General features: G+C 39.6%; 1 protein-coding gene and 1 long non-coding RNA gene across 3 annotated transcripts in view; both read left to right on the forward strand.

Annotated features, from left to right (window-relative positions):
- LOC139780592 (alanine aminotransferase 1-like) overlaps positions 1 to 18,903 on the forward strand; it is a 54,057-nt gene extending 35,154 nt beyond the window's left edge. For both annotated transcript variants that reach the window (XM_071719292.1, XM_071719294.1), the window contains 2 exons: positions 17,893 to 18,161; positions 18,248 to 18,903. In XM_071719292.1, the coding sequence (XP_071575393.1) occupies positions 17,893 to 18,161; positions 18,248 to 18,526 (548 nt within the window). In that variant the 3' untranslated portion in view covers positions 18,527 to 18,903. The remainder of the gene's footprint in view (positions 1 to 17,892; positions 18,162 to 18,247) is intronic.
- LOC139780593 (uncharacterized) lies at positions 5,969 to 14,022 on the forward strand. Its single transcript, XR_011720285.1, has 2 exons — positions 5,969 to 12,510; positions 13,691 to 14,022. It is a non-coding gene; the product is annotated as an uncharacterized lncRNA (long non-coding RNA).
- Positions 18,904 to 19,141: the final 238 nt, after the last annotated feature.

Here is a 19,141-nt window from a genome sequence, read left to right on the forward strand (position 1 = left end):
GAAATTGGAAAAGTGATTTAATTGTTATAAACTATTCGGTAGAACAAGCGCTAATGCATAAGTGCCCTATAGCCGTGAAGCTCCGCTGTTCCGCTCAAATGGGATAGAAAGAAGCGACGGAAACGCGGACTCTAGTTACTTTCTTTCCGCATTTCCGCGTTTCCGCGCTCCATGTAATGGCACCCTCAGGCATCGCTAACTTTACGCTGGGATCCATCGGGGTCCGGACGGGCTTTGATTCGTTCATCCCGAAGCGCCTTAAGATATCTTCGATATATCCTTTTTGGTGCATTATGATTTTTCCGTCATCTCGTATAAACTGAATTCCAAGGCAGCAACTGACTTTTCCAAGATCCTTAATTTTGAATTCTCGTGACAAGCACTTCTTCATCCTATTAATGGCGTTAGGATCACGTGAAGCCATTAATACGTCGTCCACATAGGTGCCGATCAATAGTAAGTTCTCTCCTTGTCCGATGTAGTACACGCATGGATCAGCGTGACAGGGGGTTGCGCCATGTTTCTTTAAAGTTTTATCTAATGTTTCGTACCAGCATTTGCCTGCTTGTCGAAGCCCATAAAGAGACCTTTTCAGCAAACAGACCATTTCACCGGAACGCAATTTTTCAAGCATCTGTCTCGCTTTGATGCCCATTGTACTGTTGCTTCCCTCCGATTCGATAATTGATTCCAGACATTCCTGTAACATCTTAGGTGGAAACATAAATATCTCCTCGTCAATAGTACCGTTTAGATATGCCGTCGTCACGTCTAATTGTTGTATGTCCATCCCGTAACGAGCAGCTATAGCAACCATCAGCCGTATGGAACTAATCCTAGCCACGGGAGCGAACGTCTGATTAAAATGTACCCCCGGGCGCTGTGAGAATCCTTGGGCCACGATACGTGCTTTCCTCCTTTCAATGGAACCATCCGGCCGAAACTTGTTCCTCAGTACTATTCGACTTCCGATTATATGACGGTCAGTAGGACGGGGTACGATTTCCCACGTGTCATTTCGAATGATAGACTTGACCTCTGATACCATGGCTTGCATCCATTCTTCTGCGTGCGGACTGGACATTGCTTCCTTTAGGGGAACTTCCGATAGAAAGGCGTAGTGTTCTTCCATCGTATTTGCGGTCTCGCGTCGCTCGTGAAATAACTTCCGCGGTCTCCCCCTTAATCCAGTCCGGATTAATTTAGGCCTTCCGGGGCCTCTCTTCGGAGTCGTCGACGCTTCTTCTGCTGTTTCTTCGTTAGTGACTTCCGAGGTGTCCTCGTCTTCTGAATAGTCCGCGTTTAGATCGATATCTTCAGTGTCTTTCTTCGCTGTCGACAGGTCAATCTCCGCCTCGTGTGGAGTGGGTTCCGTGGTCTTCTCTTCAAGAGTAATTTCCGGGACGGTTGATTCGTTACTTTTCGACACATCATCATGGTCTTCTAAGAACTTTACGTCTCGTGATATTTCGACTCTTCGCTCTTCAGGGAGCCAGATCCGATAACCCTTGGATTGCTCTGAGTAACCGAGGAAAATGCCCTCCTTGCTCCGTGATGCTAGTTTTCCTTTAGTGGGATTGCGATCTAAGCACAGAACTTTGCATCCGAATTTTCGGAAGTGTTTTACGTCCGGTTTATTTCCCGTCCAAGCCTCGTAAGGTGTCATTCCGTTTAGACTCTTCGTTGGGCATCTGTTCCTAATGTAGTTCGCGGTATTAACCGCTTCTGCCCAGAAACTCGAAGGTAAGCCTGACTGAAGTAATAGGCATCTGGCTGTATCCAGGATAGTACGGTTCTTCCTTTCCGCAATGCCATTTTGCTCTGGGTTGCGTGCGACGGATAGCCTCCTAGTGATTCCGTGTTCCTTCAGGTACCTGTCAAAATCTTTGCTCATATACTCGCCTCCGTTGTCGGACTGTAGGCACTTCACTCGTCTACCTTTTTGATTCTCGACAAGTTGCTTGAATTCTTTGAAAGATGAAAGGACTTCGTCTTTGGACTTCAGGAAGCGGATTTCGCACCATCTCGTGCAATCGTCGATGAAAGTTACATAATACTTTGCCTTCCCAAAAGATGCGGTTCTCATTGGGCCGCATACGTCGGAGTGTATAATCTATAACGTCTCTGTCTTCCGGTCTGACTTTTTAGGGAACGGTGCTCTGGTCATTTTTCCGTGAGTGCAAGTGCTACACTGTATTTTTGCCTTGTGCTGTCCGATCTTGATTCCTAACAGAGTTCCATTGCGTTCAGCGTCAAGAAGATCTTCGATGTTTAGATGTCCGAGGCGACGATGCCAAGACATCAGTGTTCCCGACGCTTTATCTTCCGTGACTGCCTTGCAATGTTCGATCATATCTTCGCACACGTAGAATAGATCGCCGACTCGATTTGCCGTTAATTTTACGTTTCCATCGTTGTCGATCACTTCAGCGCCGAGTTTATTAAAGATCACCTTGTAGTCGTTATCTGCAATTCTCGCAACTGACATAAGATTTGTCCGAAGATCCGGAACGTGTAGGGTATTCTTCAAGTGAATATTCCTTGCCTCACCGTGTACGTTTGTCGTGAAAGACACTGTCCCTTTCGCTGCGATTTGTGTCGATGCGTTGTTAGCTAGGTTCAAACGTCCGTGATTTCCGTTTTTTACGTCCGTAAACTCGCTTAATTCGTTGCACATATGTGATGTCGCACCGCTATCCAGGCACCACTTCGGGTTATTTGATTCGTTGGCGCGCATAGCGTTCTGATCGTGCGGCGATTCGAGTCCAGCATACAAGCTAACGTCTTCCGCTTTCTTCGCAGACTGTGCGTCACTGCTGCGTCCTTGTCTACATTCAGCTGCCTTGTGTCCATACTTACGACATCGATGACATTGGAATTTGAATCCTTTTTTAGTATCGGATTTGTTGCCTTCCATCGTTCTCTTCTTCTGATTTCGACGTTTCGCAGTATTGCCTTTGTTTGCAATCATGGCATTCTGGGCGTTCGCGCGTGTGTCGTTTTTTCGAGCATCACTTTCCTCTATGATTTTGATGCGGAGCACTTCTGGTGACGGCAACTCGTCTCGAGATTCGATTGCGCATCGAAAGTTTTCGAAACTTGGTGGCAAGCTGTATAACAGCATGATTGCTAGCAAATCTTGGTTAATGTCGACGTCCATTTCTCCGAGCTTGTCCACGGCATCGAAGAACTTCCGAATGTGTTCGTGAACGTCGTCGCTTTCTTCCATGCGCTGTAATGTGAGCTGTTTCAGGAGCGTCGCTTTTCGTGCCGGCCCTTTCGACTGATATATATATTCTAACTTTAGCCATAATTCGCGCGAGGTATTACAGCCTTTAATCTGCTTTAATTCCGACGGGCTTATCGATAGGATAATGTCTGACTTGGCCTTACTGTCGTTTTTGACCCATGTGTCCACTTCCTGCTGAGAAGTCGCGTTTCCGCTAACAAGAATAGGCCTCGGGATTTCTCCGCTAACATATGCCCAAGCGTCGTTTTTAATTAGTAGGGCTTGCATCTGCAACTTCCACGTATCAAAGTTATCCTTGTTCAAGGTTTCGATTCTTACGGTGGAATTCATTTCGTATCGAGTCACAGTGTAACCTCAAAACAGATATACGTACACGTCGCTTATTTCCTCGTCGCTGAATCGTTCGTCGCTTACTCGTCTGTCGCTTACTTCCTCGTTCCTTTCCTTTTATGCGAGGCCTGGGCCCATAACCTGTTGGGATGGCCGGGAACGGTGATGGATCGAGTAAAATACGCAGATGTAAAAAGGCACGCTGCAATCTTTATTTGACGAAGTCAAGTCAAGCGGGCGGGCTTCGAGACGGTAGAGCACAGATCAAGTGTGTTCAGAAGAGTAGCTACACCGTGCGTAATGATAGGAAGATAGGTGGCGGTCCGTCCAATGAGGAGCCGCGTTAAGGCGGTAACGCATGAGGTCGCCAATAGTGCGTGTCGCCGCAGAAAAAACGTAGATCCGGGGACTCTCCAATAATATCAAATATAATATTAACTCTGTAAAGGGGAAGCTTAAATGATTTTTGGTCAAAAAATCAATTAATTTTTATATTAAAAACAGTTTTCTCAATTTTGAAACATTAACATATATAATTGTTGGCGAATTTCATGGTTTCCGGGCGTAACTCCGGTTCGCCAATTGGCGTAAGATGCCGGGTCGACCCCGACAGGGATCCGACGTGCGGTTAGAATGAGACACTTGATTTGGGAGAAATGCACAAATATCTTTTAATCGTCAGGTTAATACAAGTGATGGTTGACGCGCTCTCATTTGAGCACGACACTCGGCGCGCACGTGATTCGATGAGCGCTGGTCACGTGATACGAAAGTGTTCGTAGAGCGCGGAGGCGATGGCAATTAAGACGCGCAATGTAGCTTGCACGTGATGAACGCACTTGAGGCGTTATACAGCAGTCGCACTTGTTCGTAACACAAGACGCGAGAATGTTCACAAATAGTCGACTCGATCACGATGATCGAACGCACAATGGCGAGGCACGCAGGGTGACTTATACGCGAATGTTCACTGCTCGCGAAGACGAGAGCGAATTGCAGCACGCACGAACGGCGCGATAATTAGCGGTGCTCTGACAGAGCAGCAAACTCGGATGCACGACGGTATATTTGAGACCGCGTGAACCGGAGTAAACGTTAACGGAAGCACGGCGGTATACGACCTCGTGAACCGGAGTACTTTTGGCTACTGACCGCGAACTCTCGTGTTTCGGGAGCTTTCCTTTGCGCGACGCGTATCGACCAATCACCTGCGTTTTCGGGATCATGCGATCACGGCATGACAGGATCGATACGCGTCGCGAGAGACTTCGCGGTAAGGGTTGACGGGGGGAGCGGCGCGAAATCCCTTCGTTCGGAGGGCGACTGACGGATGGCGTTACCGGTACGGTATTGATCCGCGATCGCGAGAAAATTACGGAACAATAATAAATATAGTCTCTGCTAATTTGATAATAATTGTTAATTTCGACACCATATTTAGAATTTATTATAAATATTCCATTAAAAAAGTACCATGCAAAATTAATCAATAATAGTTAAATATAAAAGATTAATGTGTATATGTATTGTGACGTTGCAGTTTCGCTGCATCGTGGCAGCGCCACGCCGCCGTCACAAGGCGCGGATTTTCGATAATGAATATTCGTTTCGCGCCCGAGGACGGTTTACAGAGTCAGAGCGAGAGATCTCCAGGGGCATAATTATAATTGCGTTTCCGTATTTTGATCCTTTTTTTTTGTTATTTTGTATTGATACGTGGCACCTCACCGAACTGAGACTGGAGTTCCTGAAGAGATGCAGCGGATCGTGAAATGCGGGATTGACCGAGAGGAATCGAGCCAAAAATATCGATCGACGAGAGCGGACCGCGGCGGGATTCGCGGGCCGACCGGCTCAGAGGAGCGCGGAAGGACACGCGCGCGCGCGTGATACGGCGACGGACGGACCCGTAAAGGCAGGGCCCCGGGACGCCGGGGCGGAATGAACTTCGCCTGCCCTCCTCACCTGCAGACCGGACTCCGGGATGGTCGGCCGCTATCCCCGGACCGAAAGGGAGGAACAAGAGGGAATTAGCGTCCCGTCAGCTGCTGGGAAAGATCCCGGCGAAATTGCCGTGCGCGCGAGGAAACCTTAAGCGCTCTGCGGGAGCCAGGATTGTCGGCCCTGCGCAAGGATACGTCGCGAGCTTGCGGGCTCGCCCCTAATTGGTCCGCGGCTGCGTACGACCGGGGTGGGGCGCGCAATCGATTCCGCCATCGAGCGAAATTTCGGGAGCACTCCTGGATCGTCCTCGACAGCTTACACACGCGTCAAAGTTCCGTCGCGATATTAGCCTTGGCGATTTTTTGTCGATTTTCTGGGCGATTCTTCTGACCCTTGGGGCGACGGCGAGGAGCTTTCGAGGGAGAGCAGACGAACGGTGAGGTTGCCTCGGTAATGTTCAGCGTGTAAAGCCACGATACCGCCCTCCGGGTTGCGCTCTCGCTCGGGAATAGTTCAATGTCGACGTTGCTCGCCGACCAGGCGTAGATTTCGCGATCCAAAACGACAGCGAGGGGCACCGGAATGGTCTCGTGGCCACGGGATCGTGAACGCAATTTGCGAAACCCTGGAGATCGCGGCCGATGCGTCGATGACGAGTTTCGATATCGGGAATTCGCCTCTTCTCGCGACCTTCACGTTCGCGACCGCGCGTTTTCTTATGCGTCGTAACTCGCACGGTCGGGGCTTAGATTCCACACGCGGCAGTAATTGCGTTCGAAAATTTCATGTTCGGCAATTTCGTGCATTAGGATATTCGAGTCAGAGTATCATTCGCGTTCGATTATTTTTCGCGTTGGAGTAATTGCGTTCCGATGGTACTTGCGTTGAGATATTATTCGCGTTAGATTAATAATTGCATTTGGTCGTTTCTCGCGCAAGAATAAGTGCGTTCAGAGATTATTCGCGTTGGAATGTTACTCGCGTTCGGTGGGTTTTGGCGTTAGGATATTAAGTGCATTAGAAATTAATCGTTGGCTGTTCCTTGCGTTAACGTATGATTCGTGGTGACCTATTATCGCGTTCCGTTTGATCGCGTGCGAATGATTGCGCTCAGCCCGTGTTTGCCCGAGGGTAGTTTTACCCTACTGATGACCAGTCATTGCGATAGTAATCCTGCTCAGTACGAGAGGAACCGCAGGTTCGGACATTTGGTTCACGCACTCGGTCGAGCGGCCGGTGGTGCGAAGCTACCATCCGTGGGATTATGCCTGAACGCCTCTAAGGCCGTATCCTCTCTAGTCAAAGGTGGCAATGATATCTCTAGGAGTCTCGCCCGAGACAGAGTCCCGTATCGCCCGAGAAAGACGCATTTACGGGTATATGGGTGAGACGCTGTAGGAAATGTCGGAGTTCTGGCTTATATAAAATATTTTTCGTATAGTTCTAAGTATATTGAAGCAATTTCTAAAGAGTTCCGGGCATTGGCAATGTTGTATAATTTTTAAATAAATTAATAACGAAAATCAGGAATTTATCGAGCGTCTCACCCATATACCCGTAAATGCGTCTTTCTCGGGCAATAAAAATTATTTAAAAAATGATTAAATAACGCTTATCGCCAGAACTCTTTAGAAAACGTTAGAACACGTTCAGAACTACACGAAAATTGTAATAGAACTCGCAGAACTGTCGAAATACGGCCAGCGTCTCACCTATTTTTGATAAATTCCTGACTTTCGAGCGTTATTAATTTATTTAAAATTATACAACATTGCTAGTGCCGGGAACTCTTTAGAAAATGCTTCTATATGCTCAGAACTACTCGAAAAATATTTTATATGAACCGGAACTCCGAGATTTCGCACAGCGTCTCATCGTTTTCCGTCATGATTAATTTTCGGTTAATATTAATTTTTTTAAATATAACACAAAGATTCTAACGCTCGGAACTCTTTAGAAAATGCTACAATATGCTCAGAACTACTCGAAAAATATTTTACATAAACCGGAACTCTGAGATTTCAACTGGCGTCTCAACTCGGTACACTCGTTACATTGTAATTTTTTTTAGTACCTTATAATTAATTTTTTTGCTTTTATATGGCAGAACTCTTTATAGAACTGTTATAGAACTATAGATCTCGCAAAATCTAATGAGATACAGTGGTGGAACTTGTGTAGGACAAAGTGAGACGGTGCGTGAATCTAGCGTCTCAGTTTGTACTGACGCGTTTTTTGGCTTTAATGGCCAGAACTATTTGTTTAAACTATCAGGAACTCTAGAACTATTGAAAAGGAAGTCAGAACTCTCAATAATTTGTGAGTTTTCGCAAAATGAGACGCTAGCTTCACACACACGTCTACATCCTATCTTGAAATAGATTACCAAAAATGAATTATAGTTGTCGAAATTTTCTCGTATTTGTAGATACGACAAAGCACTTCAAAATTATAATCAAATAAACAAGATACGACATATTTTTTTTTAAATGACAATAATAAATGTTATTTAAAAATAAATATGTCGTATCTTGTTCATTTGATTACAATTTTGAAGTGCGTCGTATCTATAAAAATTGCGTTTTTGCGTTTGTTTCCCACGAATAATATCAAATTAAACAATAAAGCTGTATTTTAATTCCAAATCACTATACTTTTGAACAGTAAAGTAAACTATCTTGTTTGTTGCTTATCAACAAAACAAAAATTTACGAATCCTGTAAAGTGACAGTTTTTGAGATACAATCTCCCGAAAGATATCAGTCGATATACGATAGAAACAATAAAAAATATGAACAGGAAAAGATTTTGTCATCGTTAAAATGGAATTCGAACTTGTGAAGATCTATAAACGACAAAACATTTATGTTATTGAGTTATTGATTATTTTTACTGCCCAATCTATGTGCCCAAAGTATATGCAAAAGTTAAGTAAAAAAGCAAAACAAATGTAATGCGTTAAACATATTTTAATGTACGTTGCTTTTTAGTATTATATTAAATGTTATTTGCAATTGGGAACAAAGTTCTTTGGAAGTTTTAAACATCATCGCAGGTGATGACCATTATATGATTTATCGGGAAGATAAGTATAGAAAGATTTTTCAATTTTAAAATATTTATTGTTATTTTATAATAAAACATTACATTTACATTCTCTCACTTTATGAGATTTTACATTATTTTATATCACGTTTCACTTTATTGATAATTGGATTTGCCACAAAAAACCCTGTCTATTTTAGAACCCTCGCGTCTAACAACGAGACTTTGCTAAAATAAAAAATTATTGTTAGAGGATCAGAATATTCTACAGACATAATCCTCTAAGTCGACATTGGTTAGAGATACACTCTCTGAAACATTAGAAAAATATACTTTATAGCATTCTTTCATTCGATTTCTCGGCATCCAGGACATTTCTCCGTGGTGATAGTGGTAATGGATACAATCAATTATTTTGAATATCCCTGACTCACATCCAGAAACTTGCAATTAGCTGGATCAGTAGTAACAAATTTATTTGTATAAAGTACTTCAATTGATATATTAAAATAGTTTATTATCCGTCATCACAAGGAGATGCCTAGGACGTCGAAAAATCGAATGAAACAAAGCCATTTTGTACATTTTTCTAATCTTTCAAAGAGTGTATCTCTGAACGGTATTAACTTACAATAAAGGATTATGTTTATACAGAAATATTTCGATCCTCTAACAATAATCTTTCATTTTAAGTCTCGTTACTAGACGCGAGGGGCCTAAAACCTTTATAAAAATGGGCAAAGTTTTTTGTAAGTGAGTTTAATGCCAAATTGGCAACAATTTGCTATTAATTTACTTACTGGATTATAAACACGCTGCTGTATTACAGACGGGTTGCAATCATATCTACCAATTAGAGAATAGATATTTTGTACTCTAAACGGTAAGATATAAATGCACCCATGTGCACATATAGGTAGCAATTTACTCCATTTGTACGAATTCTTGTATGAACACAGTGCACAAGATGACACTAATGCAGATAGATGAGCGAGCGTATATTTTATTTGCACATTATAAACAGCGCTAAGCGCAGAATGCATTTTGACAGTAGTCACTGCGGCGAGTGCAGAATGCATTTTGAGAGTTAGTCACTGCGGCGAGCGCAGAATGCATTTTGATAACTAGATCCTAGCTCGGACTTGATGGCGTTCTTATATTAAATTGATTTTCAATCTTAGAGTCCTATTACTATTATTATTACCCTGATGGAAATATTATACTGAATATAATGGAATTTTACTGATATTCTGTCTCAATTGACCCAGATGAAAATATTTTGCTGAAAGTACTATGAAATTGATGATAAATGAAATAAAAGTTATTGAAAAATTACTGAATATATTTCAAAATAAATCATAATTTTCTTTATGAAATTTAATGTAAATACTGTAAAATATAAGAAAAATTAAATTATACTGTTGAAAAATAATGAAAAATTTGTTAAAATATTAGATATCATGAAAGTTATTGAATTTAACTGAAATTAACTGAAAACTGAAATTTTCATAATGATATTTATGGAATAATAATGAAAAGGGGGCAGTTGATAGTAGAATTTCATTATATTTTCAGTCAAATTTTTACACCAGAGATAATTATTAAATTAATAACTTACTTTCTCTAGCTTTATTTATCACCACGATTCCAACCTTTACTGACAAATTTCTGAGTCCTTGCTCGTTCAGTCGCTTCTTGGAACTGAAGCATTAGGAGCCTTCGTTAATTTGAGAATTTATAGCTGATGCTAATTCGAGTTTATAAGACTATAAGTCTACTTTTTGTTGAGAATTACTACCTTTTTATGTCACAGTTTTAAAGAATTCGATTTTTACTTAATTTATAGATTTTTTACTACTACTTGACTATTATAACATAGCTTGACTTCGGAAAATTTTTTGACACGCAATGATTAAGGCCGTTCGCTCCACATTTTTCAGCCTTCTAACACGATTTTTCTCGCCATTAAACAAATAATTATTTTTAAAGTTTTAATTGTTAACAACTCTCTAATTAAACTTATAGTTTGACCACGCATACATTTCGACTATTTGTTAATCGGTTTTTTGGGCTTTCAACTTGATGTGGCTCCTTAATAACTCCATGTAATTTGTATACTATAATTATTAATATTAAGAAAGTAAAAACGACCGCTATGATTTAAATCAATAGAGAGGATAAATTCCATAATAAAAATGCTATAATTATTAATTAATGTTAATCTTATGATGTTAAACTTCCTTTTAATTTATTTCATCTCTCGACGGATTTTTTATGTAACGGGATTATTATGATGTATTACAGTTAATTAGAGGGATTTATTTGATTGATTGAAAAAGTCTCTGTAAAGCATGAAACGTTCCAGTTATTTTGACGGAATATTAAACTATATTATTTAGAATCCTGTTGTTCGGTTATTGGCTCTTGTCCTTGTTTTATCTAAGACATACGAGCTTTATTTACTTATATATTTTTTGATTTATACATATTAAAATTATTGCAATGTTAAAAAAAAACAAATTTTTTACATTATCTTATGACGAAAGAGACCACCACCTTCTCGCGGTTTCCGTTGAGCAACAATATTGTACGTAATCTATTCGTAAAAGTGAAATACACAGAACTGTGATTGCAAAAATTTGTCCTTTAATTTTACTATATGTATTTTACAAGACATAGTAACTTGTACCAATGTCAAATAATTAATGAAATAAAATTGCTTAAAGTTTCCATGTGCGTAATCTATCGAGCCGGTAGAAGCAATTTTCTAATAGTAAACGTGGACGAGCGAGTAAGATAATCGGCTAGAATGCTGAAGGTCTCAAGTTCGAGTCCTGGTTTTTTTCTAACTTTTTTTGCATTTTTATTTTTTTAGGCAAATGAGTTGTTATGTAATACATATAAACTAGGAAAATTATTTGACAATCATTAAAATTATTCGCATACTTTCTAACAACTTTAGGAAAGTTAACGATTTGCTTATAAAAAAATAAGAAATTATTTTCAAATTACAAAATAAGTTTTCTTTATTATTATATAATAACAATAGTATTGTTCATTAATCCTCGGTCTCGGCTGCATATATATATATATATATATATATATATAATCAATAAATATCATAAGTAATTAATAAGTACGACAAGACCTAGGTGCGCGCGCGCGAGCGCGAGCGCGAGCGCCGAGATATTAAAAAAGAAGCCTAGCACGATTCTCGCCGGCTCGCGGCTGACCGAGCGTCGAGCATCTGACATCACTGCACTGAAATCTGGCATCACTGCAAAATTAGTCCGGATTCGCACCCAGGGGCAAAGTCTGTAGGTAAAATCGGGTATATTTAGTCCGGACTCGCACCAGGGGCAAAGTCTGTAGGTAAAATCGTGTATATTTAGTCCGGACTCGCACCAGGGGCAAAGTCTGTAATGTGATTTAGTCCGGACTCAATCCTAGGGGCAAAGTCTGTCGGTAAGGGGCAAAGTGTGTTGGTAATCAAGGCACGGAAATGCTGGTCTCGACTTTTGAGGGGCCATTGGCTATCCGTCTATTAATCTGTGATAAGAGTCTGGCCACCTTGTCTCGCATTTTGATTGGTCCGCCATTTATGCGTGCTTCGGCGAACTTCGGAAGAATTCGTGCGTTCTCGTTCACTCACTCAGTTGAGATCGCACATCGCGCGAATATCATCGTATTCATCGTGTTTTAACCTTTCGCCCATTGTCATCGTGAAGCCACGTGGTGAAGCCTTTTGTCAGTGCTGGTCAATTTATATTTTTGATAATTTAAATATCATGATTTGGTGCTCAGCCCCATTTTGCAACAATTCTACCGCTAAAGGCTATATTTGTAAAACATTTCCGAAAAACCCTAAACGTCGGGCACAATGGGTTGCAAATATGAATGTGAAGAACTGGATACCAACTGACCGCTCATATTTATGCGAGGTAAGTTTTTTTTGGTAATACTTAAGGAGAGCTCCCTCCTCACCGATTTTGCTGAATTTAGGCTTAATCGACGCGTTTTTGCACAAAACGAACGAATCTGGCAGAAAAAAGTCCCGCTCTGCCCCGCGAAGCGAGATATTAACTGTTAAAGTTGACGACTATCAGGTTATGAAACCTGTTATACCGACGCTATGTAGCGACTGGTTTTGCACTTGTTTCAAACATACATTGTTTTTTTACATATTTTTTGCTGGATTTTTTTTTCATAATGTGTTTTTCGGCATCGAAATATGCGATTACTTGTATCAATTATTAATTTATCACCACATTTTGAACACTGTATTTCTTTATTTATTAAATAAGGCTCGATATATCCATTAATAATCATATTACTGTGTTTCGTTAACCTCAACGCTTAATATCTGTAACAGAAATAATTTGTTAAAGCAGAGAATAGTTGGTATATGAAAAGTACACATAAATATGTACTTTTCATATATCAACTATTCTCTGCTTTAACTAAATTATTTATGTTTCGTTAACTTAAACGTTTAATATCTGTAACAGAAATAATTTGTACTTTTCATATACCAACTATTCTCTGCTTTAACAATTTTATTTCTGTTTCGTTAACTTAATTCAACGCTTAATATCTGTAACAGAAATAATTTGTGTTCCAAAATATTCTCTGTTGCTTTGATACAAGTAATCTCATATTTCGATGCCGAAAAACACATTATGAAAAAAAATCAAGCAAAAAATATGTAAAAAAAACAATGTATGTTTCAAACAAGAAACAAGTGTAATTAGTGTAAAACCAGTCGCTACATAGCGTCGGTATGACAGGTTTCATAACCTGATAGTCGTCAACTTTAACAGTTAATATCTCGCTTCGCGGGGCAGAGCGGGACTTTTTTCTGCCAGATTCGTTCGTTTTGTGCAAAAACGCGTAGATTAAGCCTAAATTCAGCGAAATCGGTGAGGAGGGAGCTCTCTTTAAGTATTACCTTTTTTTTAACTAAAAAAAGTGACTAAACACAGGTCATGTATATTAGATTTGTTTAATAATAATTGTAGGTTATAGAATAATATATAAAATAACGAAACTGACAAATTGTTTTAAGAATGTTCTATAGTTTAGACTTATTTAACATACTAATTACAAATGTGTTTTTGGAAGGTGCATTTTTCTCCAGAAATGTGGGAGCGAAGGAGTGATAAAAAACCGAAGTAAAAACCAAACGCAGTGCCAACAATTTTTGGATACTGGCTTACAGAGAAAACTGCATTTAGACAGACTGAAGATGAGGTGACAAATTTTTTCATTTGTGTACATGCGTCTTCAGTAATAATATAAATAAACAAGTTAAAAGTGTAGCATGCTATGTATGTGAAGTATACGTGTATTTATCTTACAAAATTATATTTCTTTTTTATATGGAATACGAATATATGTTAACTCTTATAACGTGTACATATATGGAAATAAATGTCTCAGGATTGTTTACGCTTCATGTTTACGATTCATTTACGCAATGTACCATTTAATCAGATGAATATTAGGTGATGATGTAATTTATTATACACTACATACATAATTATATTGGCATAAAAATTTTTCTTTTTACTATCACTCCCATACAATCTAATTAATTTGCTTTCTTTATAATAACACGCAAAAGTATTTGACAATATGACTTGGATGACCTTTAATGTTTCGTGGGCCATGTCGTATCCTGATTTTGCAGATTTGTTACTTCAGTACAAAAGATCTACAACTTGTAGATTTTATAAAACATTTCTCGATGTGAAAATATACACAATGTGTCATTATATATATGTTGATGCGTGATATATACTCTATACTGTGATATAAATTAAAAAATATATATATCTCTCTCAAAAACATATAGTTTTAACATGGATGGAATTATTAATTTTTTATTATTTATTAATGAAAGTTTATACAAAGGTTATGATCTTAGAAGAAGTCGACAAAAATACGTTTAATCAGACCACGTATGAATTATTTGGTATTTTTTGATAATAATTATTTTTAAAAAAGATTTGTAATGTTAAAATACAGCTATTCATGAAGTGGTACGTCACAAAGAGGTAGATTAAGTGTGCGCATGCGTCAACCGAGTGAGACGGTGAGCATATTGCTTTCCCACTCGTGTGATTCCACGTATAAATGGCGACCATCCAGTTGTGGCCAGACTCTTATTAGAGGGTCTCTAGCTCGACATGTTCTCAAATGCCATCTATCGAGGAAAAAAGCAACCGTACGGCGACGACGACGACGACGATGACGTATCTTAATTGTAAAATTTACCATTTCAGACTTTGCATCGTAATATCTCCGCTCGTAGGGCACGTAGCGGAAAAATAAAAACACTCTTATTTGTAAATCGACCCAAGCTATCGATCAAGCCTACTTAGAACTTGATCCGTTCACTCGTTATTGAGATCTCAAAATCTCGGGTACTCGCAACTCGTGCGTTCTCGTAAAAGAGTCACGTCTCGCTCCGCGCGTACTTGGCGTATTTGGCGCGAGACACTACCGTGTCTCTTGATTTTGATATAATTACATGTCATTATTTACTCAGAAAAGAATTGTAATATAATGTTGCATAATTTGATATGGAGTTATAAATATTTTGATAAAATTGCATATAAATAAATACATAAATAGATCTTATTATATATGATTATATATAATATGATATAATTAGATAAAAGTGTATATAAACATTTTTTCCCGGGTCATTATTTGCTAAGTTCAATCTTTTGCTCTCGCTTTCGATTTTCTCAAATTTGTCTTTTTCAGCGCACATACAGAGTAAGTTTACGAAACAAAACCTCAAAATATCCAAGAATTGAGGCAGCGAATAAAGGATGAAGCAGCCTTGATACCTGCTGAATTAAATCGTAGAGCTATTTCTGCGTTCTATCAAAGATTGGCATACTGTCAAGAAATTAATGGAAACCACTTTCAGAATTTACTCTAAAACACTCAAACACACAAAAAATGTAAATTAAGGTTGTAAAATTTGTAATTTAGGAAAATGTAAATAATAATTACTTTTTTTACTTTTTTAATTGTAATAAAATTCGAGTTTAATTACAATTTCAAAATGTATTTATAATTGAACGACTTTATTTACAATTCCGAAAAACATTTGTACTTAAACTCAATTTAAATTAAAATTATGTAAAATAATTAGTAATTAAGAATTGAAGAAAGGATGGGGAGAGAGCAGATGGAACAGGGTGGCGAGGTTTAGATTAGGAAATGAGATGAGAGAGAGCAAATACTGGGAAACGGAAGAGAAGAAGAAATGTAGGTTATGTGAGCACAGGGAGGAATCATGGGAGCATGTGTGGGAGGATTGTAGGAGATGGGAATCAGGAAGTGGTAGCTGGCAGGAAGCGGTGGGATGGGTGCTAGATGAGGACGGAGGAGGGGAGGAATGGATGATGGAACTAGAGGGGGAAAGAAGGAGAGGAAAAGGGGGGACGGTGGAGACAGAAGAAGGAACGAGGTGAGAGAGAGGGGGAGTAGGGGGGAGAGTGAGGAGGAAAGAGGAAAGGGGAAGAAAGAGGAGGTGATTAAATTAAATTATTACAGATTACCTAGGACTAATCAGGATGGAGGAAGAAGGAAGAATAATAGCGGAGGCGGTGGAAAGGATTATGGAGAAGAAACTAAGGAAGGTGGAGAAGGAAAAGAAAGAAGCGGAGAGAAGGAAGGAGGAGAGAATAGAGGAGCTAGAGGAGAAGGTAAGGAAGATGGTGAAGGAGAAGAAAGAGGAGGAGAGAAAGAAAGAGGAGAGGATAGAGGAGATTGAGGAGAAAGTGAGGAGAATGGAGAGGAAGATAGAGAGAATGGAGCAAAATGGAGGTAAAAGGAAGAGGGAAGACAACGAGGAGGGAGTGGGAGTAAGGAAGAAATGGTGGGCGGGGGTGGGTGAGAGTAGTGAGGAGGAGCAAAGGAAGAGAAATGTAATATTAAGGGCGGAGAAGGAGGTATGGGGGGACAAGGGCTCGAATTGGGAGAAGGTGAAGGAGGTGTTTGCGGAAGGACTAAGGATTAAGGGTTACGGTGAGAGAGGTATGTATAGTGGGTCAAAGAGGAGCATGGATAACGCTTCTGGTGAAGCTAAAAGACGAAGAGGAGAAATGGCGGGTGATAGAGGCGAGGAGAAAGGCTGGAAACAGCTTAGGAGTGAAGATAGACGAAGATAAGTCGGTGGAAAGGAGAGATAGGGAGAGAGAGAAGAGAGAGGAGAAAATGGAAGGCAGGCTAAGGAAGAGATCGGGGAGATCGGAGGAAGAGGAAATTTCCAAGGATTTGGAAAAGAAATTGCTGATGGTGCCGGACGAGGATAAGGGGGAGGGAGGGAAGAGGGATTGGTGTAAATGAGGATGGGACAAACGGGAGGAAGGCCAGGGAGGGGTACCGACGCAAGAGAGGAAGAGAAAGAAGACAAAGAAGAACAGGGAAAAGAATGATTTAGTAATAATTTAGTTTTGTGATTGTATTTTTGATTGAGTATTTTTGATTGATTGTATTTTTGGAGTATTTTTGATTTGAATATGTTTAAGTTTTCGATTTTGCTTGTAGAGGTTTGGGTACGTTCCTCGTAAAAACAAAACGCCTTGTAAACCCCATGGGGATATGCAATAAATATATATGGGGCATTCTTTCTCAAAACAATTAGTAATTAAGAACTTCAATCACAAAAGTATTGTTATTTACAACTCTGTTAGTGTAAATCCGACCGTGCAACCTCCACGCGGTACATCTTGGGTAACGCTGATGCCGGCGGTATCGTAGCTTTCAAGCTTCATAACTTGAAAAGTATTTAATAAAAAAATACTTTATTATAGTATTTTGAAAAGCTTTCGAGGTAAGCGATAAGAATATGCAATTAAAAATAGAGGTTTCTATTTAAAAATGTTAAAGTTATTTTTACTTGGCATTAACAAAGTTATTTGTAGTCACACTAATATTACTATTTAATGCGTTACTTGAAACCATGCAACTTTTGTCTGAAACATTTTTTTCTAAAATGCGCAGTTTTCGAATTATTTAGAGGTTGTTATACTTTTGGTGAACCCTGTATATTCTCTTTGTAATTGGCGCAATTTAAAAATTTCACATCTTTTTTTGAAATACATATCACTTGGGTTGAGTTAGGTAACGCAATTTTGTGAATTATTTTGTTAGAGAGAAATAAAGCTACTACCATTTAAGATTTTTGGATTTACAACATACATTGTGCGTGTACTTGGCGCCTGTTTTTACCTTTTTTGAAAAAGGTAATAGATTTCTCGAAATTCAGGAAAAACATTTTTGCTAACATATTTTACTTTTAGGATATATGGGCGAGTGCGGAATCCGCGGCGGTTACACCGAAATCATCAACATGGATCCGAAAGTGATGAAGGTGCTGTTGAAGTTGATTTCCGTGATGCTGTGCCCTACCGTGCTCGGCCAGGTCATGATGGACGTTGTGGTGAATCCGCCGCGACCGAACGAGCCATCGTACGAGCAATTCCAGAAAGAGAAGAACGAAACGCTACGCTCCTTGGCAGAGAGATCGCACCTCATAGTCGATATGCTCAATAGTATTCCAGGATATAAGGTGACTGTCCTTTCGTAGAAACAAAAGCTGCGCTCGATCATTTCTACGATGTAGAAATTTTTTTCATCTTTGTCTTTTCTTTTTAGGCAAATCCGGCGATGGGTGCAATGTACGTGTTTCCGCGCTTCGAGCTGCCGCCGAAGGCAATTGAGGATGCACAAGCGAAGGGCCAGGAACCAGACGTTTTCTATGCGTTCAAATTGTTAGAGAGCACCGGAATCTGCGTGATCCCAGGCTCGGGCTTCGGCCAGAAACCCGGCACATACCATTTCCGGACCACAATATTGCCGCAAAAGGAGAAAATCAAAACAATGCTCGAAACACTGAAGCAATTCCACATCAAATTTCTTAAAGAATACAGTTAAATAATATATTTCTAATTGGGAAAATTGAGATTATATAGAATAGAAATAGGAAATAATAAGAAATGACCGTCTGTGCATATTGTGGCGCTGTGCATATCTGCGTGAGGACTGTTTGCCGGTCCAAACGTGTCGCAAACGTGATTATTTTTATTACGATTAATAACTTATTACTGAGAGACAGTTATCACATTCGATGTTGTTATTGAGTTGTGTAAAAATCGTCAAAAAACTCTAAATTTGTTGCATGTAAGTGTAATATGTAAATGTAAATGTAAATTATTGCTGAAGAATACCTGTAAATATCTGGTAGTTATCTAACAACGGTCGATATTATGTAATAGTCAACAAGAAAAAAGATTGACTATTGTTGCAGTCAGGCTGCCGTTTTTCTTTTCACGCGATTCCTTAATTGTTCTTAATTCCCACACACAACCTAATTTTTTTCCGTAAATTTATAATTTCTTCTTTCAAGTTCTTTCTTTATCATTTGCAACTCTACAACATGTATGGGCGTTACTACTTTTATATTTATCGGTTATCTACCTTATTCTAACTTATCCATAATGCGTGAGTAGGAGTTGGCCCATGGATTGTGAATCGCAAAGGGGTAGAAAG

This window comes from Temnothorax nylanderi, unplaced genomic scaffold, assembly GCF_030848795.1.
Source record: "Temnothorax nylanderi isolate EJ_2023f unplaced genomic scaffold, tnyl_v1.0 TNYL_tig0286_pilon, whole genome shotgun sequence".
NCBI lineage: Eukaryota > Metazoa > Arthropoda > Insecta > Hymenoptera > Formicidae > Temnothorax > Temnothorax nylanderi.